Source organism: Ictidomys tridecemlineatus, chromosome 1, assembly GCF_052094955.1.
Source record: "Ictidomys tridecemlineatus isolate mIctTri1 chromosome 1, mIctTri1.hap1, whole genome shotgun sequence".
NCBI classification, from domain to species: domain Eukaryota; kingdom Metazoa; phylum Chordata; class Mammalia; order Rodentia; family Sciuridae; genus Ictidomys; species Ictidomys tridecemlineatus.
The window spans coordinates 32,657,350-32,682,340 of record NC_135477.1 but is presented as its reverse complement, the minus strand read 5'-3'; the positions used below and the strand labels follow the sequence as shown (position 1 = coordinate 32,682,340).

The 24,991-nt window shown below is 33.2% G+C and overlaps 1 protein-coding gene across 3 annotated transcripts in view; it reads right to left on the bottom strand.

Moving 5' to 3' along the window:
* LOC101976474 (protein FRA10AC1) overlaps positions 1 to 22,634 on the bottom strand; it is a 28,569-nt gene extending 5,935 nt beyond the window's left edge. For 2 of the 3 annotated variants that reach the window (XR_005727692.2, XM_078037935.1), the window contains exons 1-12: positions 22,429 to 22,634; positions 22,221 to 22,327; positions 20,122 to 20,198; positions 18,623 to 18,718; positions 18,447 to 18,492; positions 15,545 to 15,621; positions 14,601 to 14,684; positions 13,749 to 13,833; positions 9,416 to 9,461; positions 7,053 to 7,166; positions 3,600 to 3,718; positions 922 to 960 (exon numbers count right to left, since the gene is read on the bottom strand). Coding sequence is in view for 2 of the 3 variants with exons in the window: in XM_078037935.1 (XP_077894061.1) it covers positions 925 to 960; positions 3,600 to 3,718; positions 7,053 to 7,166; positions 9,416 to 9,461; positions 13,749 to 13,833; positions 14,601 to 14,684; positions 15,545 to 15,621; positions 18,447 to 18,492; positions 18,623 to 18,718; positions 20,122 to 20,198 (780 nt within the window). In the remaining variant the exon portion in view is untranslated. Of the gene's footprint in view, positions 1 to 921; positions 961 to 3,599; positions 3,719 to 5,854; positions 5,898 to 7,052; positions 7,167 to 9,415; positions 9,462 to 13,748; positions 13,834 to 14,600; positions 14,685 to 15,544; positions 15,622 to 18,446; positions 18,493 to 18,622; positions 18,719 to 20,121; positions 20,199 to 22,220; positions 22,328 to 22,428 lie in introns of all 3 variants that reach the window. The other variant, XM_005333722.4, reaches the window with a different exon arrangement.
* Positions 22,635 to 24,991: the final 2,357 nt, after the last annotated feature.

Below are 24,991 nucleotides of genomic sequence, written 5' to 3'. Positions count from 1 at the left end.
GAACAATTAAATTCTCTGGTTCTTGGGAGATCTACTGTATAGCACAGTAACTATAAGTCATCACAAATTGATGTCCTCTCTCATAAATCCACAGCAGAGTCTTCTCTCAAAACTGCCATGAAAAAGCTCAATACTGAGTTCTCTTTATTATCTTACGTACTATTGATGGTATCACTATTTGGTTTGGCTGTTAGAAAGAACAGTGACAAATCTGAAATCTACTTCTGCAATGATGCAAAACTTTTTGGTACTTATTTGTCCATATCAAATTTACCTCTAGCTTTCCATTGCTATTTCACCTTATTTTGCCATTATTTTGATTTTTGTTTATCTTTTTTTAGAAAACTATATTTTTAAAGTCATAGAGCATACTATTTGAACTATAGCAAGTAAAAAATTTGCAGCAAATATTCAGTAAAATCCAATCTATTTTGATCCAAGCTTGTAAAAACCACAGGACTAATTAAAATAATAACCAGCAGCAAGAAATTCTCCTTTCCATGCACAAACCATACACTTCAATCAATCAAAATCACCAGATGATCACTCAGACTCATGTAATAACTTTGGCTTACCTATCAACCCATCCTCCAAATTTCTTTTCCCTTCCAACCTCACTGCTGCCTCTCCTTCTGTTCCTTCACATTTTTACAATGTGAAACTGAAATGTATATCCATTATGTTCAGTGAAAAAAATTTAAATGTTCTCTATAGTTAAAATAAGATAAAATAACATTTAATTTTCTTAATTGGAGAATAAACATTCACTTTTGGCCTTCTTTTTATGACTTTTCTCAAGTAATACCGGGGGGGGGGGGGAAAGAATTCACATTAAAGTAAGATAAAATTCATGAGAAACCCAAACTGCAAATACTTTGAACTCATATATCTCTATTTAATAAAGAAACACCTGATACTTACTGTTTACAGAATCTTCTGATTTCTTTGAGGTTGAATGCCCTGAAAAGGAAATAGCATTGATTTATTAAGCATCATCTTGGGGTTATTGCAATAGTTGTAGCTGTAACCATTATTCTTTCCCACAGTCTAACTGGTTTATATTCTTGTAAATGCACTTCATTGTTTTCTAATCTTTCAGGTTCCTTGGTCTTCTCTCCTCAATTAAAATGTCTCAATTTCACTGTGCTTTGATTTTATATTCCTGAATCTTCCCTGAAATCATTTCCAATGTCTTCATTCTTTTATTATTATTTATGCCAAACATGTTAGTGGGGTGATAGGGACAGAGCAGTAAATATGCAGGCAGAATCCCTGCCCTCTCTGGACTTTTAAGTCATTGTCATATGTGTAATGAAAGAAAGTTCCAGCATTAAAAATGAGGGTCCTAATTTAGACTTATGGTGGAAGACAGAATAGGAAAGGATCCCTGGGAAACAGCATTAAGTTTAGACCTGAAAAATGAGTTGGATGGAAACAAGGGTTTTAGGAAGAGAGGAAGCAGCATCCATGCAACCCTTAAAATGGAAAGAAGCATGGCATTTTCTAGAAACTGAAAGCCTGAGTGTGAAAGTGAGAGAGAATGTGATGACAAATCAATGAGCAAAACAGAGCAGTAAACTAGGAGAGAAAATATGGTGGTCTGTAACAGGGTAGAGACAATTTGAGGAATCTGTACTTGGGGTAAAACTAATTAGATGTGGTGACAAATTAAATATAAATAATGAAGGTATTAGGATCATTCTCAGATTTCTAATATTGTTTTTCACGCTGATAGAGCTGTCCATCTACTGAAATACAGAACACCAAAGGAAAAACAAGTATAAGTAAGATCACATGCACATGTAGGTACAATCTGAAGAGTCCACCCCCATCCAGCCACTAAATCCTGTTTTGAATAACCTCTTATGAGGTAGAGATGAATTCTTCTTTAATTTGGAATAAGCAGTAAATAACATGGCATCATAATTATGATACCAATGCAACAATTTTATAAAATGTAATGATAAATGCAACAAATTTCTCAAAGAGTACATAAAATATTTTATTAGCATATCAGAAAAAATAAAAATTTGAAAATTCAAATGAGATATTTACACGTATTAAATTTTTTTTAGGGTTAGAAAATGATTAAGATAAGACAAAAGGGCATTCTGCTTTAAATTTTAATTTTCAATAAACAATAAAACAACAATTTTTTCTTACCACTTATCAATTCTACCAATTCTAAAACTTGGTAATATTATATACTTGAATATTTTAAACTCCATCTACATAATGAATATATGAGATATGCAAGAAGAAAAAATACATGTAAGAATGCAAGATACCTAATGATCTTCATAGCTGGAGCAAGGGAGCCCTCTCCTGTCCAAATATTATATTAACATTTGCTAGAATTTAGTTCAATCTAACACTACCTAGTTTTAAGTCTGACTCACTATAAGTTATAGCTTTTACTCTTTATTACAGGCTGAAAAGGCAATTAGAAGTAATCTTCATAACAGCTACTTATGTGCCGGGTACTAAGCAAAATGCCTAATGAATTACCTCACTTCAACATACAAATAATCCTAAGAGATAGGTAATGTTATCATGGCCATTTTACACATGAAAAAACTGAGGCTTAGAGGGGCTGGGGTTGTGGCTCAGAGGTAGAGCGCTCACCTAGCATACATAAGGCAATGGGTTTGATCCTCAGCACTATATAAAGTAAAATAAAGACCTTGTAAAGTAAAATAAAGACCTTGTGTCCACTTATAACTTCAAAAAAACCTGAGGCTTAGAGAGCTTAAAGACTGGTTGGGGATATAGCTCAGTGATAGAGCATTTGCCTAGCATTAGCATAATTCCCTGGGGTCAATCCCTAGCACAGCAAAAAAAAAAAAAAAACAAAGAAGAGAGTTAAGGAGTTGAGGGAAAAGTAAGCACTTGACTGATGATAAATTTGAAGGCACAGTTATATGCCAATCTTTCTCATTTCAAAAAGCTCATAAACCAGGCATGGTGGTGCACATCTGTAATTCCAGGTACTTAGGAGGCTGAGGCAGGAGGATCACAAGTTCAAGAGTAGCCTCAGTAAACAGTAAGACCCTATCTCAAAATTCAAAAAATTTTAAAAGTACTGGGGAAGTAGCTCAGTAGTAGAGTGCTCCTGGATTCAATCCTCAGTCACTCACTCACACACAAAGTTCTAAGCCAGTGAAAATACTTAGACATATTATAATAAAAATCATAGAATTGTAATTTTATATTATCCAACTATAAAATTTTTACAGTTTCCTAAGTGTCTTTCACAGACTTCTTTGATTCTCCACAATAAGCCTGATTAATATGGAGGCCACATATTCAAATTACCCAAACATACATGAGAAAAGCAAGCTCAAGAAGTTCATGTCCAAAATAATAAATCCAATAAAGCCAGGATTAGAATGCTATTTACAATATTATACTAGCTGCCAAAAATGAATCAAAATCAACATTTTTAAGTTGCTAAAAATTAATATCTAAATTCTTAATTAGTTTCCTTTCAACAACTATAAGACAAAACTCACCAATTATAATCTATATTTGAGATACAGCAGATTATATTTCATATTCAGAAATGTAAGTACATACTATATATCTTAATTTCCTTTTACCTTTATCTTTTTTCTTGGAGGCCTCTTTTGCAGATGATAATTTGGATTTTTTATGTGATGATTCGTCACAATCTTTTTTGGTTTTGGCCTTTCTTTTTTTTGACTTGATTTCTTTTCTCCTTTATGTTAAACAACATAAAAAAGTTAACTTCTTCAATTGAACTTAAAAAAAAAAACCAATAAGTTAAAATATTTATTTTAAAATGTAATTTGTGTAATATGAAACCTTAAATGAATCTATATATATTTTAGGTTAATAAAATAAAGACAACTGAAAGATAATGAAGCCTAAACACATTGAAACAAAAAATTATTTTTTACAAGTTTTATACAAAACCTTCATAAATACAAATTGTAATTCTACCTAATTCCTCCTTTCTATATTCTCTCATTCCAACATTAAAAAAAAAACTGCAAAAAAGCAAATCTCATTTCCCTTCACATAATTCATATCTGCATACACTCTGAATGAACACAAATAAGAAACTACTATAACATCTCTAAACACTAGTAAACAGAAAATTCTTCTTTTAAGAATGAAAGAATGCAATGCAAGTATGATGGCCATTTGTAATTTATCCTCTTACTGGTATAACTTTCTCTCATCTAGGTCAGGTTTATAAGCTGGTAAGTACCATGGCTAGCAAGCCATCAATTTTAATTTGTTCAGAAAAGAAATACTAAATAGAAAAAGGTGACAATTTTGAAAATGTAACTGGCAAGGAAAAAGAGGATTATTTTTTTAAAAAAATCCAAATTAAGGTAACTACACCAAATGCTATAACACTGTTCACACAATAACCATTTTTCTCTCTCAGCAGAATCATTTCAATTTTTAAATGAAGCTCAAAAGTCAAAGTCAAAAGACATCAAACTAGTTTCAGTGTCATGGATAAAAAGAAGAAATAAAGGGTTAGGTTATTCAAGTAATCTAAAAAGTTCTCCTAATTTTAAGAATAAAAAAAATTCCCATACAGAAGGAAAAGGGTAAATACTAGAAATTATATTGACCAAATTATATTATTATATTGTGTGCATACACAAATATGCAGCAACAAATTCCATCATCATGTCCAACTACAATGTACCAATAAAAAATAAAATGGATATTCTTTGACAAACAGTATAAAGAAGTTGGCAACACCCTATGCTCATGAAAAGATAAAGACAGTATATGCCAGATATCATGGGTAATGCAACAAGGAAGGCTGTAAGGATTAAAAAGTTAAGTGGCTTCATGGTTTTCATCTTCTAAAGCAAGGAAGTTAAGACACTTGGATTTGTAAAGCATACCCCTACTGAGGAACCTAGAGCACCAGTTCCTCTGAAAAGAGTGCAGTGTTTCAGGGTCGCTAAAACAGGAGGCTTAGCTGAGAGTGTAGATCAGAAATGCTTACACTCCACTCCACAAATGCCCTCCCCAAGGCTTGCATAGTCAGGCAGCTAGTTACTCCTTCCCCTTTAGTCATTTCTTGAGAAATCAAATCAATGAGCAAAATTAGGACTTAGTATTCATTTTTAACAGCTAAAATATTAGATAGGCACACTTATACTACAGCTGATTTTAAAGTCACAGAATTGCACTGTTACTCAGGAGCTGAAACCCGACCCCTACAGTAATGGCAAGTCACACAGATTTTGGCTGAACACTTCAGTGCCAGGGACTACGCTTGATTTACCATATGCCAGGAGCTATGTCAGGTATTCTATGTGCTCTTTTATTTATTCCTTCAGCATCCCCACTTCTTTACAGGTGATAAAAATTGAGTCCTACAGATGGTAAGCCTAGTAAGTTAAGTAGCTGAGAGAAATACTCAGGTCTGCTTTCAAAGCCCATGATTTCATATGCATTATACAGTGTAGGCCACAAGTACTCCCTCCCACCCACTCAATATGGCAGGCACTTTAGAGTTCATTTATCAATAGGAACCTGATTTTAACATTTGAATAAATTCTCTGCAACAATGACAAACTCCGGTTAAAACATTACTACAAGAACCATTCCCTGAGGTCTGCTTTACAACATAATTTTTAGAATATTATAGTATCCCATATAAGCCTTCACATTTAAAAGTGTTTGGTTAGAATAGAGATGGTGATCTTCCAATTACCTGTTTTATGTGGTTATACTTTCTACAAATCAAACAATTCATCCATCAACTACCCAAGTCTACAACTAGACATTCAGTGTAGGTAAATGACTATGTCTGAGATAACTAACACTACAAATGACATTTTAAAAAAAACAATGTTACCTGTGATGAAAATTTAATTTAAAGGAACATTCTTGGCATAACCCTAAAAAAACACAAAAACAAACAAAAACAACACTGAACTGCTGAATTTGAATAACTACACTGTGACTCTACTTTTAATAACCATACATTTTTCATTTCCTTTATATTTCTTTACTATAAGAGGGCAAACAAGTAATTTGAAAAAAAAAATCTGACCTTACCACCTCAAATACTACATATAGACATTTACTTTTAATAAAAATTATACTAGTATGATTCAGGAATCAAAAATATTTTAACATTTAAAAAAGTATTATAAATTTACTGTTTCAGAGGCAGCATTAACATGTCTCACAGATATCTGATGATAATAGTAATATAATAATTTGAGTATAGTTATTTTCTCTGAAGAGCTTAAAGAATTTTCAAATGCAAAGGAGCTTTTCAAATAGTTCCATAATTGTGGCCCTTATCTCACACCATAATGGCTTTTCCTGATGAGCACTTTCATAACTCAGAAAACAGTCTGTAATAATCACATGTCCTACATTTATTTAAGATCCAGAGAAAGCTGAAGACCATTAACATGACGAGAGGAGCAGCTGACAAACACTAAAGAAAAATAATAATAGATTCTAATCCATGCATATTAAGGGAAACTGCTTATTTTTGAGTATATTCCTAAGTTTTTAAGACTGATTTCAAAAATAAGTCTTTCTAAAATTTTTCTTTATTGACTATCAAAGACAATGGGTTTATTATCCACACCACAACAATATGGCTATATAATCAGTCAATGTGAGATTTAATACTACTTTCTGTGATACTCTGCCTCTTAGACATGTAACTTAAGAGACATTTGCAAGTTAATGGAGATCTTCACTCTACAAATTATCAGCTTAAATTTGACAGTAGAAATGTTTTACAGAATGTACATGAACAAATATATAACAATGAATCCCACCATTATGTATAATTACACTGTGCCAATAAAATATGGAAAAAAATTTTTACTGAAATGCCACTAGGTATAGCTAAGTATGTAAAAGGTGTAAGCTCAAAAGTCTTTGAGACTTTGGAAAGCTCTAAGAAAAAGGAGCACTTCCAGGAAGAAATGTTAAACATTTTAAGTAGAATTTGAAACAGTCTGTATATTTTAAATTCCAAATTAAAAGCTTGGAGGAAATCAATTTTATCTCCTCTAAAGTCAACTTACTTAATTTAACAAGTGCATTTCTCTTTTCACCATGTTCAATATAACCAAAATTAACTTCCCAACTCTTTAAGCCTTCTTTTTCATCACAACGTTTATTTCCACAAAAAAATTGACCTGCAAAAAGGAAAGAAATATTAGCTATGGTAGTTGACAGTATTCATCTATATAAGCTGTTACTATCTCTAAAATTTACTTTTAAAATATGTTAAATCAAACACTACAGTAAAACTAATTTGTATTATGTATAAATAATTATAACAGAAAATCTAAAATTAAATTTATTTCAAAAAGTATGTAAAATTTTAGCTAAAGTCAAAATTTAAAAAAACTGACCACAATAATGATTTTATGTTCAACAGATGTTTATAAAAGTATCAAATTGAGGGGCTGGAGTTGTGGCTCAGCATTAGAGCATTCCCCTAGCAAGTGCAAGGCCCTGGGTTTGATCCTCAGCACCACATAAAAATAAATAAATAAAATAAAGGTATTGTGTCCTACAACTACCAAAATATAAATATATTTTTTAAAAAGTATCAAATTGAAGAGCTGATCTGTTACAAAAAAAGCATTCTCAGTCTCAGAATTATTGCTTGATAAACTGTTTATATTGAGATAAGTTTTAGTGAATCTTCCCTATTAGGGAATCTTACACTCTGTAAAGTGAAGGCATTGAGTGAACTTACCAAAATCCTGAAAGAAAATAAGCATTTTCCAAAGTAAATGTACTTAATATTAAAATTAATATTTGAAATAACTAGCATAGCATTTATTTAAATAACATCAGTGGGCATAAGAATATATTTAAAAACTCTTGCACTCTGGGATGAAATACACTAAGTAATCAAACCTGATACTTTAAATTTTAGAATCACCTGTTGCCAATATTAACAGATCACCATGTTCACTATACTAAAACTTCCAAACAAAGGACTAAGACTGACTGATGATCCAAGAGAGAAAAAAAAAAAAGAAAGAAAAAGAAAAAAGATACCATGCAACAATTATTTACTTTGGCAGAAAAAGATAAAAATCAATCTTTAATTTATACAAACAAAAAAAAATAGTAATTTGCACCAACAGCAGCAAATCTGAAATAAGCAAATTATTTTTATAAAAATAAGAAATTACCAAAATAAATTTAGAATATTATCATCCAAAAGGCCAATTTCTAAATCAGCCTTTTAACTTATTCCAAATAAATACTTAATTGAATTTATATGGTTAGTAATGGCTGCTAAAATGGCAACCACAAATTATAACTTAAATCATAGCAGCAGCTTGCTCTCTTCTTAACTAATTCCTTAATCAGTTATATGAATTTAGAAAATGTCCATCCATTTTTTAAAAGGTAGCACTGTAAATTTGCCTAAAAATCCTGTTCAATAAAAGTATCAAATTTTAAAATTCTGATAGACATTTCAGGATCATTATTTTAAGTAAAGACACAAACTAAACTGAAACCCTAAGAAAGTGAGAAGTAACTTTAAATTTATTCTTTTTCCATCTCCTTGAAAGTGGCAATCAAATATTTAGTTCATTAGCAAAAGATCAAACATTTGGTTGGCAATCAGTAAATGTATATTTGTACACAGTCTTATGCTATAAAATTAGCTCTTTGTAGAATAATTGTATTTTATGTGATAGTACTTCTGAAAACTATAATTTTATAATTTTAAACTTAATTTAGAATCTCTTTTAAACTAAGAATAAAAGTTACATTTTTAAGTCATTAAATATTTATACTATCAGACATTTTCCATAAATTGAATATATTTTATGTCAGGTATGAAACTGGTTATTCAGTAAAAGAAACAAGAGTAGGATTTTGGGGGAAAGATGTCTGAGACATAAAACACTATATAAAAAACACAATTTTCAGGACAAAAATTCATTGAATATAGTGCATAGAAAAAGCATTTACTGAGTGCCAACCAGATGTTTGGCTTTTTGCTATGAGGGTAAATATTTGGGCCATTTCAAATACTCTCCCAGATAAAAACTAGCCTATACGGGTATAAAGTGAAATGTAATTTTTATTTTCAAAATGTAGATTTGGCAAGAATATAATAGAACCAATTTATTATTCAAAAAATGTAAAGGAAATAAATAATTCACTTGTTCCTTATATTAAATCTTTAAATATTTTCTATCTATTCTTCCTTTGAATGTTCTAAAGTCAAAAAATCATGAAAGCATATTTTCTGACCTTTGTTAATAATGTTTCACAAATGCATCTTTACTTTTATTTATGTAGATAATAATTTATTGCATATGGAAGAATCTTACCCAATGACTTCAATTCAATATCACAACAAAATAAGCTGTATCCTATTAAAAAAGTAAAATTAAAAAAAAAGAATTACCTTTTCCTGAAATTACTTCTTTTTCTACTCGCCACCTAAATCCAAACTGTTAAGAAAAATTTACATTGATGCTAAAGTAAATTTAAACATTAAATTTAAATTTTATATAAATGTAAATATGGAGCCAACCATTTACCAACTTAAAATAAACCTAATTTTCATCATGAGAGCATGTTCTCTTCTCATAGGACTACAGATACTTGAAAATACATTTGAACATTTGTTAAGAGCAACCTTCTTTACTTTTAAAATACCCTGCAATTATAGGTACCAGGTCAAGATACCTAAGCTAATAAATAATATATCCTGTTTTCTGATACTGACAAGAAATAAACAAAAAAGACTGTAGTACAGCAATGAGCCTGTGTAGTATAGTATAAAAAAGTATAGCCTTTGGAGTCAGATATAGGATTGGGCAAGTTATTTAATTTCTTTTTGCCTCAGTTTCCTCAGATGTAAAGTAGACATATAAGTAACTACTTCTTTTGGGAAAGTTTAAATATGAAGCACTTGCAATAGTAATAGGTAATGGAAGGAGGTTAGCAAACCATGGCACAACAGTCTGTTTCCTATTTTTATAAATACAGTGAATACAACCACATTCTTTCATTTATGTATCTCAACCTTCACAGTAGGGTTTAGTAGTTGTGACAGAGACCATATATCTAGCCCTTTACCAAAAAGTTTGCCAACCCCTGTAATAATGGTCAACATTATCAGTTATAACTATCATGTGCTCTGGCTCATCAATGGATATAAACAACTATTACTCAGATACATGAAAGCATAGGGTTCAGTAGTGAAAAAAAATAAAAGACCTCTGATCTCAGCAATCTAATCTGAGAAATCTCTGACAAAAGATCCAACACTATTCAGGTTTCTATCACTGGCAAAGCTTGACTCAGAAACAGAACAGAGGATCCTATCTGGAACCCTAAAATGGAAAGGTTAATTTTCATCCATATTTCTAAACTTAATTTTATTTGTTATTTGGCTGTTGATCCATCTGTTCTATTTTTTAAGATATTTCACATTTATCCATTAATTTACCAGTTTTACTAACAAATTTAGTTTTCTGTCTGGCTTAACGTATGGTTAACAGCTCAATCTCCAGCAATCAACACTCCTTGGTATTGACCCAAAAGAGTTGAAAAATATGTCCAAACAAAAATCTGAACATAGATGTTTACAGCAACTTTACTCATAATGGCTCAAACTTGGAAGCAACTACAATGTCCTTCGTTATGTGAACTGATAGATAAAACTGTGATACATCCAAACAATGTAATATTATTCAGTGCTAAAAAGAAAGGAGGTATTAAGCCATGAGAAGATACAGTTATATAGTTATGTATTGCAATAATATGCATAAGTGCATATCACTAAGTACAAGAAGACAATCTGAAAAGGTTTTATATGATGTTGTAGTGAAAAAGACAAAACTATGGAGGCAGTAAAAATATCAGGGACTGCTAGGAGTTAGGGAATAGTGACAGATGAAGAAGCAGAGCACAGAGGACTTTTAGGGCAGTGAAACAGTACTCTGATACTATAATGGTGGACACATATCATTATACATTATCAAAAGCCAAAGAATGCATAATACCAAGAGTGAACCTTTATGTGATAATGATAAATCAATGCAGGTCCAATGGTTCTAACAAATGGACCATTCTGGTGGCAGATGTTAATGGTAGGGGAGACTATGTGTAGGGGAGGATGGAGGCTTATGGGAACTTTTTAACTTTCCAGCCAATTTTGCTGTCTCCTAAAAACTGATCTAAAAAATAAAGCCTATTTTTAAAAAGATAACAAAAAACCCCACTCAGCTCCAGTATCATGAAGACCTATAACCAATTCAAGAAGCTTGCCATTCATTAACTAGATCTATAACCTTGGAAAAGTTACTAAATTATTTTATTTTGTCTTTTTGTATACAAATGAAAATGGAAACAATCTTAATTAATTGAAGTGTTGTATTAAAAGAGAATCCAGATAAAGGGTTCAATACTTGGTTGGCTTTTAGTTTAAAACATTTTTAAAAAATCATCTATTACTTGAATTTGGCAGTTTTCTATCTTAAATGCAAATAAATCCTCAAGATATTTCAAAATATTCTGATTAAACCCCCCCCCAAAAAAATAGAATTCTCAAAGCCTAGGGGGAAAAAAAATCAAATGTTTTTGTTTTATCTTTTAGCCTAAGCATATTCAACATATTTTGGAATGTCTATTGAAGCACTGACAATGCGCACTAGCAATAGTTTCCAAATTTGTTTCTTTTATAAACTAACATACTTAACAAACACTAAATAACTACTTTTCAGCTTGGCATTAACTAAGGATAAAAAGTGATTATTAAAATAGTGTCTGTCACCAAGAAAGTTATAAACTTATAGGAGGAATAAGAAATGTAATGAAACAATTACATTATATCCTACTAGCCAGCAAATGTATATTTCTTATATCCTTTCCTAATATAAATTTCTTGTTGATAGGTTGGATAAAAGCTAGAGTTACTCAAGACTCGGTGCCAAACCTCCTCCTCTTATTCTATACTCTCACAAAGAGGTCACACATGCAAGCAAAAAGAAAGAGAAGATTCTGACTTTATGATATCAAGTTCCATAAACATCTACTTGGAGTTTTACTACAAAAAAAATAAATAAGCTCAGCTTATTTAAGTCAGTGGGGGTTTTTTTGGTTTTTTTTTTTTTTTTTTTGAGAACGAGTTCTATTCCTTGCAGTTAAATATAATCCTGATACAAAAATACAAATACATTCTCATGATGAATGGTTCTTCCAAAAAAGGAATGGAAATATGAAGCAAAGATGGAAACTCACTAAAAAATGCACTAAGTAATGTAATATGTGCAGTATGTGTGTGTATAAATATATATTTTTATATTATACACAGAATTAGGAGTTGATTAAAAGTGAAAAATCATTGTCTAAGGCCTTATTCCAACTTTCTCCAATATCTCAAACATAGTTTGTTAAAACACAAAGTCATTATCTTCCCAAAACACATCACTATCCACACTCAAAGTTTGCAAATCCAATCTGATTCCTTACTAGCACTTAATTCATATCCAATTACTCATTATATTCTAATATGAAAGCACAATTTGTTTCAAGATTATTCTCCTTCAACTATGATTTCTAGTAATAATGCTTTTTAATGGAGAATACAAATAATTGATTTTTATTTACATAAACTTTCCTCCTCAACTAGACTTCAACTTTTCAGTCTAATTTCAATAAATATGAAGAAAAATCCATAAATGAGCTAGGGTTGAAAAAGCTGCTTTGTTACATGCTCCTAGAAAGACAGTATTTCATACTTGATTTGTAATCTATAAACTCAGGTAATTCCAATTGTTGTGCTCTTTGGACGAATTTTGGAAATTGGCTGGCACAAAGATGAGAGATATCAATGAGAACCATAATTAATTAATTCACAAAAAACTGAGAAGACTCTGGGATACACAAAGCACATGGTGTGTAAACAGGGTTATACAAAATGAATATTATTATTGTCTATAAGAAATTGAGAAGCAACATATATTAAAGGCACACTGAAAACATTGTTAAACTAATTCTAATTCTAATAAGGTCAAACTATTTAAATGAAAAAGAAATCTCTATGATACATAAATTTAATACAGCTTTTAAAATAGGTTGTCTTCCTTAATATAATATAAACATACATTATTCATAACATATATTTATGCAGCATTCCCTCCTCTCACATTTCCAACTAAGATCATCTGTTCCTGGGTCATCTTCTTAGATATAAATTTAAAGTTGATTTAGAAATAAATATAACTTTAATATTAACTAAAGTAAGATGTAAAGTGAGTATGGAAATCTGCCACTACTAATTAGCATAGATGGAAAAGTTAATTTTACTAGAATAGGCATATTTGTATAATAAAAGATGTGCATCTGGCACTTTATAAATGGTAATCAATTAAAAAATATCTGTCATTTTGAAACATAAATCTGTGAAACAAGAATCATTCCGCAGTATTTAACCATTCATCACAATCACTAAGGGTCTAAACCAGAGTCAAGATGAAACAGGATCCAAGAGCCACTTGTGTTTAATTTTAGGCTTTTCATGCCTCAGCTCAAAAAGAAAAAGCACCCTTGTCCTTTATAAATTCCACGGGCCCTTTGTAAAAATCTCATGGTCAAAACGATACTCCATAGGTGCAAGACAACCTAGACTAGAAATAGCATCTTTAAAAGAATAATGTGGGTCATGATAGTATAATAAAAATTAAGACCGTATTTGAATAAGAACTTCCTTCTGTATTTAGAGGACATACCTTATTTTCTTTGTATCTACTGAGATCTCCTATGCAGTATTCCTTGAATAGTTTATCATAATATTTCTTTGCAAGTCTCTTCTCCCTAGATACATTAAAAAAAATGAGTATTTCACATTTAGGAATCTAACCATAGTTTGCTACTTGGAAGCAATGTTAAAACAAATAACACATAGATATAAAATAGTAATGTTTTAAAAGAGGTCTATTGCTTCCATGTGCACAGACTATCTGGATATTAATTACTGAAGTGGCTTTCTTGAGGAGTGAAAATTGATAAACTGACAACTGGAAATGATAAGGTGAATTACTCTTCCTTTTATTGGTATTAGAGAGTGAATCCAGGGGCACTCAACCACTGAACCACATTCCCAGCCCTATTTTGTATTTTATTTAAAAATAGGGTCTCACTGAGTTGTTTAGCACCTCACCACCTGCCTCAGCCTCCTGAGCCACTGGGATTACAGATGTGTGCCATGGCATCCAGCTACTCTTCATTTTTTACCCTGTAATGTTTGGATTTAAAAAACATTTTCAGGTATTATTTTTTCCCAAATCATTTAAAAAATTTTAAAAGAAGAACATAACAGCAAATTGCAAGATAACACATAATATCATAAAAAGTTATTTTTTTAAGACTAAGTCAAACAAGAAGAAGTCAGTTAAAACTGCCAAAACCACCAAAGGAACCAACTCAGATTCAAGAATGCTAAACATGGTTTTATGTCTTTGATTCAGAACGATCCTATGAAGAGGCTGAAAGCTTTGGATAAGTGACAGCTAAGAAAACAGAGAACAAGAAAGACAGGACTAAAACATTTGATGCACCATGACTCTGATGGCTAAAATTACCAAGTCATCTCCATTTCATCCTCTTCATTCCATAGGAATCTATGGTTTTCTCGTATAACATCCAAGTCTGTCTTATCATTTTCCCTGCAAAATAAAACAGTTTCAATTTACTATGCAAACAAAATTAGTCAAATTGAGGAGATTAAATAGTGTTGAAAAATTTCTGAAAATGTGAATAAATGTATACATAAAAATAGTTTTATGTGTGTATGTATATGTATATTTATAAAAACTATTTCAATATTTTTAAAAGGTACCTATGAAGAGTACTGCTATAGAATAAGTTAAATGGACAAAAGAATCCATCCATTCTACTAAAGTTTCAAATACACAAAGGGTGCTAAGTTACTAAAGTTAGCATGAGACGGAATAAACACTAAATAAGAAAAGGTGAATGAAAATAAGTTCTGGAATCTAACTAATCAGTAATACCACTCTATTGAGATCAAATTGTTTAAAAATATCAAGTTTTACCTCATGTCATTACCAGTTCCTAGGATGAGTTAGTAAGGATAGGATCTTTCAAATTTGGAATAGATGAAATAGTACTAACTCAGAAAAATTAAGTCACTGAGGGAAAAAAAACCCATGGAAGGCAAAGAGGCTCTGACAGATGGGAAATTCTGTAGTGAGCTTTCTTGTTTTACCCTTCCTTTAAAAAGCAATTCTAAACACTAAGGTCTAAAATGTAATAGTTTCAAAAATCTTTGCCAATGACACATGAGTATTTCTCACATATACTGTTATGGCCAGGTGGTACGAGGCCTACTGCCAAGGAAATAGGATTCATGAAGAGCCCTTAGCTAGAAGGTGTGGATGGCCTCTCCACCTTATATCAAGGAAACTGGAACAGAAAGCAGGGAAAGAATGATAAAATCAGAAGACACAATAGCTGTGGGTATTTGAAGTCATCCATACTTCCCCTCCCATTCTATGATACTTACCCTAAACGCCTGAAGTCTTCCCTTTTGCCACCATAGTATAAAATATAGTCATTTACAAACTTTGTATGCCTTTGATACTGAAATTTAAAAATATTAAGGATTTTATTCACATAGAACTCATTCTGTGTCATATTACTAGGTGAAAAAAAGCATAGTTATAAGTCTATTTATCCTCCAAATGTATGCAAGTATGTACGATATGTGCTCGCTCACACATTCAAAGAACACAAGAGGGTACATAATGAAAGTGACGACTAAATTAGAAGAGCTTTTACTTTCTACTGGATACTTTTCCAAGCATATATTACGTATAATGTAATGTTTGGAATATTTTTCAAGTACATATTACTCTGTGATAAAACACATCACCATCGGGGAGAAAGAGAGCTTCCTACTGCGGGACTGCCAGCAACCCAATACCACCAATCACTCTAATAATCATAATATAAAAATGAATAATTTATGCCTTCTAAAATTAAAGGTAAGAAGCAGAATTTATCTTTCATTACAAAATATACTTCAGTTATGTTAGTAATGATAAAACCTTTAAAAGAAGACTTAACTTCTATCATACTAAGTGCTAATATAAAGCTTTTTTAAAATTAAATATAAGAAATCAGATATTACTTTTTATACTTTCTCTTAATATTTAAAGAATCCACGCAACTATGTGTATTTTCAGCATAGTATAGAGATAAAATGAGCATTACTTTTTGTTTTAAAAAAGCTCAGCAGCACTCCCTCTAGAACCAGCAGAGTTGGCTTTGCCTTCTGTAATACTATGTGTGACTACATCCTATTATATTAAAGATATATAGTAATTTAATTGATCACAATGTGTTTTTTTTAATATTTCTTGTAGTTGTAGATGGACAGAATGCCTTTATTTTATTTGTTTCTTTTTATGTGATGCTGAGGGTCGAACCCAGTGCTTCATGCATGATAGGCAAGCGCTCAACCACTGAGCTACAGTCCCAGCCCCAATCACGATGTGTTTTAATAAAAAACAATCAGAATGAAACTTCCAAAACTGATAACAAGGCAGCTGATGTTTCTAAGAAAGAGGAAAGAGAGAGAGAGAAAGGGAATGAGAGCAAGCCAGATAGATATCTGGAGATCGCAGTTCTAGCTCTTGAACTATCCTAACTGCTCCTGTAACTATGTTAAGACACTTAAATACCATTAGAGCTGGAATCACCAAACTTTTTCTGTAAAAAGCTAGATGGTAAATACTGCAGGCACTGTAAGTCATTTGGTCTCTGTTGTAAATACTCAGCTCTGCCATTCTAGCAGAAAGGCAATCATAGACAACATATAAATGAATAAGCAAGGCTATGTTCCAATACAATTTTTTTATGTTCAAAAACAAGTGGTGGGTAAGACTTTTGCTTTGGGGAAGATGAAACAGACAGAGATATATTTTTTCATATTCCTCACACTAACAACAACTAAAAATCTGGAATATTATAAAACAAATATAGTAAGACTCTGAAAGTTGGAGAGAAGAAGGTACATCAAGTAGGGACCTCAGGTTGTATGTTTCCTGGGTTTTCATTCAGTCTCATATCCCCCAGATTTGGAAGTAAAGCTGGCACCCTAGAAACAACCATTAGACAAAGACTAAATAGCCTCGGGCTGGGGATGCGGCTCAAGCGGTAGCACGCTCACCTGGCATGCGTGCGGCCAGGGTTCGATCCTCAGCACCACATACACACAAAGATGTTGTGTCCGCCAATAACTAAAAAATAAATATTAAAATTCTCTCTCTCTCTCTCTCTCTCTCTCCCCCCCCACTCTCTCTTAAAAAAAAAAAAAAAAAGACTAAATAGCCTCAACAAAAGCTGTCTTCTCTTACCAAACAACTGAGAGTCAGCCTAGTGAGACCGATAAATTTTTGGATAATAACTACTCCAACAATAACAACAACAACAACAACAACAACAAAAAAACAACAGAAAAATCTATGGTCCCCCTTCAACCTCTTCCAGAAAAGGAATGCCTACACTTTCACTTTCACATGCTAAGTGCCCCAGCACCTTGACAGTGTTAGAGAAGACAGACAAATGTTCAAATGCTAATGGAACAAGTAACCAACGAGATTCATGGGAACACCAAGCTATTTGGTTAGGAGGTAAAAGGAATAAATAAATAAGGGTCAAATGGAATTTCCATAACTTAAAGAAGAATCAGAATGATAACAAAGTGAAAACGATGACTATAGGTAAGGGGTGTATTAAAGTGATATTATATTGCCTTGTTCTTCCAATCCTGACCTTAGCAATAAATATGCAGAAATACTTCAGATCTTGCTTGGTCTCCCTTTCATTCTCCAATATTCCCTGCAGTAATATGGATAGCCAGGTACTGTAAGGAGCCACAGTCTTATTTAAAAAATTGAGTTGAAACATACTACAAAAGGAAGCAAGTTAACAGCTTATCAATAGCCTCCAGTCACATTTGAGAATTATAGCTACAGCAGGCCTGGGGACAGTCTACAAACGATCTAATTTTAAATACAAGTTCTGCAGTGAACTTAGATAGCCAAGAACCAGGTAGGAAGAGAATAAATTAAAATGAGACTAAAGATAAGGAAGTGTAGAAAAGGGAATTTAAAAATTTGACAAAATCAAGTTGGAAAAAATATCTGCAGGTTCATGGATTTTATAAGCCTATGTATAGAATGATAGTAATACATTTCACTGTTTTTGTCTCTAAGTATTTCCTGTTAGGAAAAAAGAATTATACCCAAAAGTATAAGTGGCAAAATTCTACATCAATAAACGCTTCACCTTAAACATAAAAAGGCCTATTTAACTTCACAAAATTTGATGAAACAAAAATAACAAAGCAGATTTTAAAATATTCTACTAGTTATAAAAATCTAGAAATTTAAAAAGGATACAGCATCCATAGCTATGAGATGAAATCTTCTGTTTCTTGCTTCTTCCCTGTTAAAGAAATTTTTATTTTAAGCAAATTCAAATGTCTGTATATCCTAACTAATATAATCCAAGCCCTTAGTCCAAGTTTATAAAACATCTTAGAACAAAGAATGTAATTTACTTTGAAATACCATACCTATCCAGCAATTCTGCTGCAACTTGTTTATGAGCCACCTTTCCATGTTTTTCTTTCTGAAATGGCTTTTTGAGCAGTAAATCATCTTCGGCTGCCCTGGTGTATTAATTAAAAAAAAAATATTAAGAGCTAATTTTCCTTAGAGTATTTCCTAATATTTTTATATTTTCATAATTAAACATATTTTAAAGAACTCAAGTTGTTTTTTGTGTGTGTGCTGGTGGTGCTGGATATCAAACCCATGGCCTTATACATGCTAAGCAAGCACTTCACCAACAAGCCACAGTCCTGGCCCCAGAAGTCAAGTCAACTTAAAAAAGACACACTGATGTTTAATGAGACATTTTACATCTCCTTAACCTTAATATATTTTTTTTTGTACCAGGGATTGAATCCAGGGGCACTTAGTCACTGAGCCACATCCCCAACACTTTTTTAAATTTTATTTAAAGACAGGGTCTTGCTGAGTTGCTTAGGGCCTTGCTAAATTGCTGAGGCTGGCTTTGAACTTGCAATTCTCCTGCCTCAGCCTCCTGAGCTGCTGGGATTACAGGTGTGCACCACCGTACCTAGCTACCACATTAATCTTATTATAGTTAAGTTTCTTAATTTCTCTGTAAAGCAGTGATAAGGAAGTTTTTGGTAATACATAATATGGAAAAAGAGAGGCTGATTATAGAGGCTATAGACCACAGATGATCAGACCTAGTCATATAGATAAATATAACCCTAGAGCACAGTATCCAACTAGATTTGCTCAAATTCTATTCTTATGAAGTAATATTTTAAAAAGAAAATATAAAGCATGATAAAATGTAATTTATTATAATTATTACTATTTGTTGGTTAAACATGAAGATTGAGTATCTTATAAAAATGTTCAGTACCAGTTTTACCTACTACACTGTTTTCATAGAATAATAAACTGATTTCTATAGGTTCAGTTAGTACGAGTTAGTCAGCCACTCCTGAGTTAATGGATAAAACTGAGTTTCTAAACACTGAAAGTTGATAACAATGCCCCTAAATGATGCCCATGCCTATGTGCTGTGTGTTCTTTCAATTCAATAAAACCTGCCATGAGCTTCTTCCATTGACACGCTCATTCATGTAAACAAAAGAACCCTCCCATAATCATAATACTTTTCTGCACACTATCTTCATTTTGATGGCAAGTACTAGCAAGAAAGAACCAACCAACCCCTCTGTGCTATGACGTTTGCAAGTATAGTCTTTAACAGTTGAAAACTACATGCAACAGAGAAATCTGAAACCTTTCATTTTCCCCCCTTCCATTTCAATAACCTCCTTACAGTACAGACTTTTTATTTTTCCCCAAACTGTTCTCCAATTTTGAATCAATTTATTGTAGCTTAGTGAATAAAAATTCATTCACTAAGCAGTTGGCTTCATATGTAAGCATGATCCCAAACCTAATATTATGTATACCTCATAGCAACTTAGAAAGGATGTAAAATACTGATCAATAAAAAAATTACCTTTTTTTCTTCTTACTAGATTCTCCGCCATGTTCATCATCACTAAAATCAGAGTCATAGCCTCCATGCCCATGCATCTGCAGAAGAATATAAAGTCAGTTACTTAGAACCTAAGTTTCCAATTGTTCAGGAAATAAGACAGTTAAAAGAAAAATCAGAGATCTTAACTACAATAGTTTTAAAAGATCATGGTATGCCCACTGTTCATGGGCTCTCCAGCCATGTAAAATTTGGATTCATTCTGAAATAATAAACTTACCCTTCAGAAAAATGCATCAATATTTTTCACCTTTAATTGACATTAGGAGAACAAGGGAAGTTACTCTTTGGCTTTTCCATTAAAAACCAGGCCCAGAAACTGCAAGGGGACTGAGTCACTTTTATTTAACTCATGATTAACGGTTATTGTGTACAATCATGCACCCACAGCAGATCACATATGACAACAGTCTCATAAGATTATAAGGGTTGAAAAATTCCTCTTATCAAGTATTTTTACTGTACTTTTTCTATGTTTACATGTTTAGGTACATAAATACCAGCAAAATATAACAGCTTACAATATTAAACACTATATAAGTTTGTAGCCTAGAAACAATAGGTTATATCATTATAACCTAGGTATGCTAGTATACTACCATGTTCACACAATGATAAAACTGCCCAACAATTCATTTATCAGAATGCTCTTCTAAAATAATGTAACACTGCCTTTGTCCCAGACACTTTATAAAAATGACTGTGATTCTTCAACTATTAGAAACTATTCTCCATTTCAGGGATGAAAAAAAAATCTAAGACAAAGTTAAATAAATTAATTTTACAACACAAATAAGTGGTTAAGCTGATTTACTTGATTTTCAAGCTCACAATTTCAAATATTCCAAATTGTATCACTGGAATAAGGTTAGAATTACTGTATTTGTGAATGGTACACTATCAGTTGATGAAAATTTTATTGTTTTTTTTTCAACATATGTAGAGATTTCCATTTTAAGTTTCTTCAAGTAGAACTACCTTACCCTTTAGCTTAGTTTTGTTTCCATTCATTTTTAAATTGACATTCTTAGAAATGCTGAAAGACCTCAGTTCTCATGGAAGAAGACAATTGCACTGGAAGAAGCTTCTGCTTCCAGAATCATGTTTGGGACTCACATTAATGGTGGATGGATGGATTATTTGACAATTTGATATCATAAGTATTCAACTCATGGCTTAAAGTAACCAGTCTAGGTCAGAAGACTCCAATTTTTTGAAACTTTAATATTCATGACAGCAAGAACAGCAGAAAAAAAGAGGAAACAACTCCCTGAACTTCATTATATTGGATCTGCAACAGAAGACGTTTCTAAGTTTAACTATTATAAGTAATTCATTTCATCTCTTTGGGCTTCATCTATTAAATAAGGTATCTACGTCAAATAATCATTAAATTCTATAAGTCAATGATCTTTCTGTAATTCTATTTTCAAACTTAGGTCAATGATCTTTCTGTAATTCTATTTTCAAACTTAGATGTGCAAGTGTATACTTCTCTTCCCTACCCTGCAGAACTCTATAGAGTAGGAGACCCCAGACAAGATTGGAAATGGTGGTCAGAAGACCAGTTTCAACCCTACCCTGCCTTCACACCTGGATTGCATACCCTTTACATCAACTTCTAGTTCCTGCCATCTTACTATATATATCTGTTCAAGCTACACCACCCTTTTACTCCTAGTCCTATATCCTCACTTTCTTCATATCTTGATGGCAAAAAACCACAGTGTGGAGCCAGGAAATGTGTTCTAAAACCGGCCTGCCATAATTCAAAGACTCGCTCTACATTTTTCATTTGGCTTTCTCTGGACATGTTCCTTAACTTCTCTAAGCCTCCGTTTCACCATTTGTAAAATAAGACTAATTGAGAGCACCAACTTCAAAAAACTAAATGAATTACCACATCTAAAGGGTTTCAGAACAGTGTCTAGTACCATAAACCCTGTAAACGTTAACTTGAATATCATCATCTTGTTCCCTCATCCCTCATACCACCTCCTACCTGGCTCCCACTCTCCCATTTCTTTTTCCTCTGACCGCTTCATCGGCCCCATACGCACCTTAACTCAGAGGTTGCACTAAAAAGCTCTCACTCACATCAGTTTACGAATAAACTGAGAGAAGGGCCGAGAAAATGGAGAACGGAGACGTCGAATGTCTCCAGAATCTGTCATCAAAAGAAAAAAAAAAAAAGCAATCAACTATTACGAGGAACAAGTTTCAAGTCCTTCTCTCCACACCACATATATCACGTCCCTCCAGACACACCCCTTTCCTGGCGTTCCTCGCTGCTCTTCCAAGCTCTTCCCGTGAGTCGTGGCAGTTGCTGCTACCGCCCGGTACTGAGCAACCGCTGCAGGACCGACACGGTACGCTCGAATCAGAGATTTGCCACAACAGCCACAGTCGCTGCCGCGGCCAGCTTCCCACCTCCCTACGGATCCCGACGGGGAGCCACTTCCGCTCCGACTCGGACATGTGTCACACCTAAAAGGCACCGGCTCCGGGCGCGCCGACCTCGTGCTACAGCCAGAGCAGCTCCGGGAAACAACAGCGTAAGGAGAAAAGGCCCGGAAGGGGAAGCAGAAACTGCTTTCGCCACGTCGCAGCTCCTTGTATTTTCCTGGGCCTCCTTCTTTTCCCCTCTAGGGAATCCAACATGTAGTACCGTGTGGCCCTGCCTGCAGCTCAGCCCACGCCCGTCATTTGCAAATATATTTCATTTTAGAAAAAAACCATGGCTGCTTATCATCTGCCGTCCTCTCTCTAGTAACCTTAGTAACGCCTCCTCGGAGCATCCTCGCCCTGATCTCAGCCTCAGATCAGCCTCTCCCTTTCCCCTCTCCCCTCTGCAAAACAGTTCTCATAATTAGAACAAAAATAACTTTCCATCGTTTCACCACCCACACAATAGGTTCTGTTCCAAATGCAGTGCTGGTGGCAGAAGAACTCATCTAATTTGCCAGGGAAGAAAGAATAGAGAGGAGGAGAGATTTCACGGGGTCGTGGATTCTCTGCCAACAAGCGACCTGGCACATGTGAAAAGGGATCCAAAATAGAATCTTGGAAGAGAGAAGGGGGAAAAAACCACCCTCAGGCAGGAAAAATTAAAGTTAAATTATTTTAAGTGCCACCAAGTTCTTCCTGCGTCGTGCCTTTCTACATGATGACGCCCTACTCTGCTTTTCACTCCAGTTCATGGGTTTAGGTCTCCCTCTGGCATCAGCCTTTATTCATCTTTGCTTCTTCCTCAGTACCCAACACCGTGCCTTGGAAATCACAGGCGCTAATTAAATATTTGTTGAATTGATTTGGCATGCTTCTGGCTTTAGCAGCGAGCCCTTTTTAGAAAAAAAATCCTTGGCACTCGGTGCACATTCATTTTACATTTTTTGCCCAAAACAGTAGATAAAAATATCCTTATCAGTTCGAGGCTCCTTCTACCCCCGACAGTAAATTATAGATTCATCCTGCTTTGCCCAGTGTAGTGAATGTGATCTTGAAAAGCTGTAAGGTAAGTTAAATGATCGTAAATTCAATTATTTCAAAGTGTAATTGAATTATACTTCAGTAAAAACGCTTGCTCAAAAAAAAATTTAAAGTGATAGGAAGCCTCATAATTTAACATTACACTATATTGCAGTCCTATTCGATAACTATCTAAAAATATATACTTTGTTCTAAAATCTAACACATCTGTACCTTGTATCCAATTTCCTTTCTACTAGTATTTGGCATTTATAAGCATTTTTCTTCCATTCTTAGTATCTTCTTATCTTTTGCTTCATTTTACTCTTACAACAAATTGTGCTGCTCTTATTAGCATCCCCCCTCCTTTTTTTAAACACATGAGGAAGAGAGGCACAGAACCTAAAGCCACAAACCTGGTGAGATTTTATAACTATGCAGTACTTATCATTCTGCAAGATGGGGCTCCCCCTTCCCCCAACACATGGATTGTGTAGGCAGTAGCTTCTGGTTCCAACATTTCTAAGAATGTCATTATTTTTTTTTGCTACCAGTCCATTCATGTAAAAATTCCGTTTTTCATTTTGAAGTAGCAGCTACTGAAAGAGAATAAATAGAAAATATATGTTATATGTGTTAAGTATAGATCACATGATCTGAATGAAAAACAGGTAGTACAATTCAGGCCTGGTGGCACATGCCTGTAAACCCAGTTACTCAGGAAGCTGAGGAAATAGGATTCCAAGTTCAAGGCCCAGGCTGGCAATGAATTTGGAATCCTACTGGGCAACTTAGGGAGACCCAATCTCAGAATAAAATAAGAAGGGCTGGGAGTGCAGCTCAGTGGTAGAAGGCTTGCCTGGCATGTATGAGGCCCTGGGTCCAATCACAGTACTAAAAAAAAAATTAATAAAGGAAAGAAAACCTACCTGATCAGAAACTCTCAAATTAGCAATTATAGCTCAACAACAATAAAAACCACAAATATTTATTATATGTCTTTCTGAGCAAGATATTGTCCTTGTTGTCAGCGTTATAGATATATAAAAGCCAGTCCTTAAACTTGAAAATCTGCTACTAAGAAAGAAAGAAGACTATGGAGAATAATAGCAGCTATATATTCTGTCATATGCCCAGTGCCTACTAAATGTATGAACCTCTGGATCCCAATATGTAAAATGTGCTATTTCAATGAAAATGTAAATTGCATCAATCCTGTGTAATTCAAATAATGCAGCAAACACTATGGTAGGTGTGAGAGTTGAGGAGGGAAATTAGAGGATGATGGTGGTGATATTAAGTAATATTTCTAATATAAACTATGAATGTACATTCTGATAATACTTTATAACTTTGAGCAGAT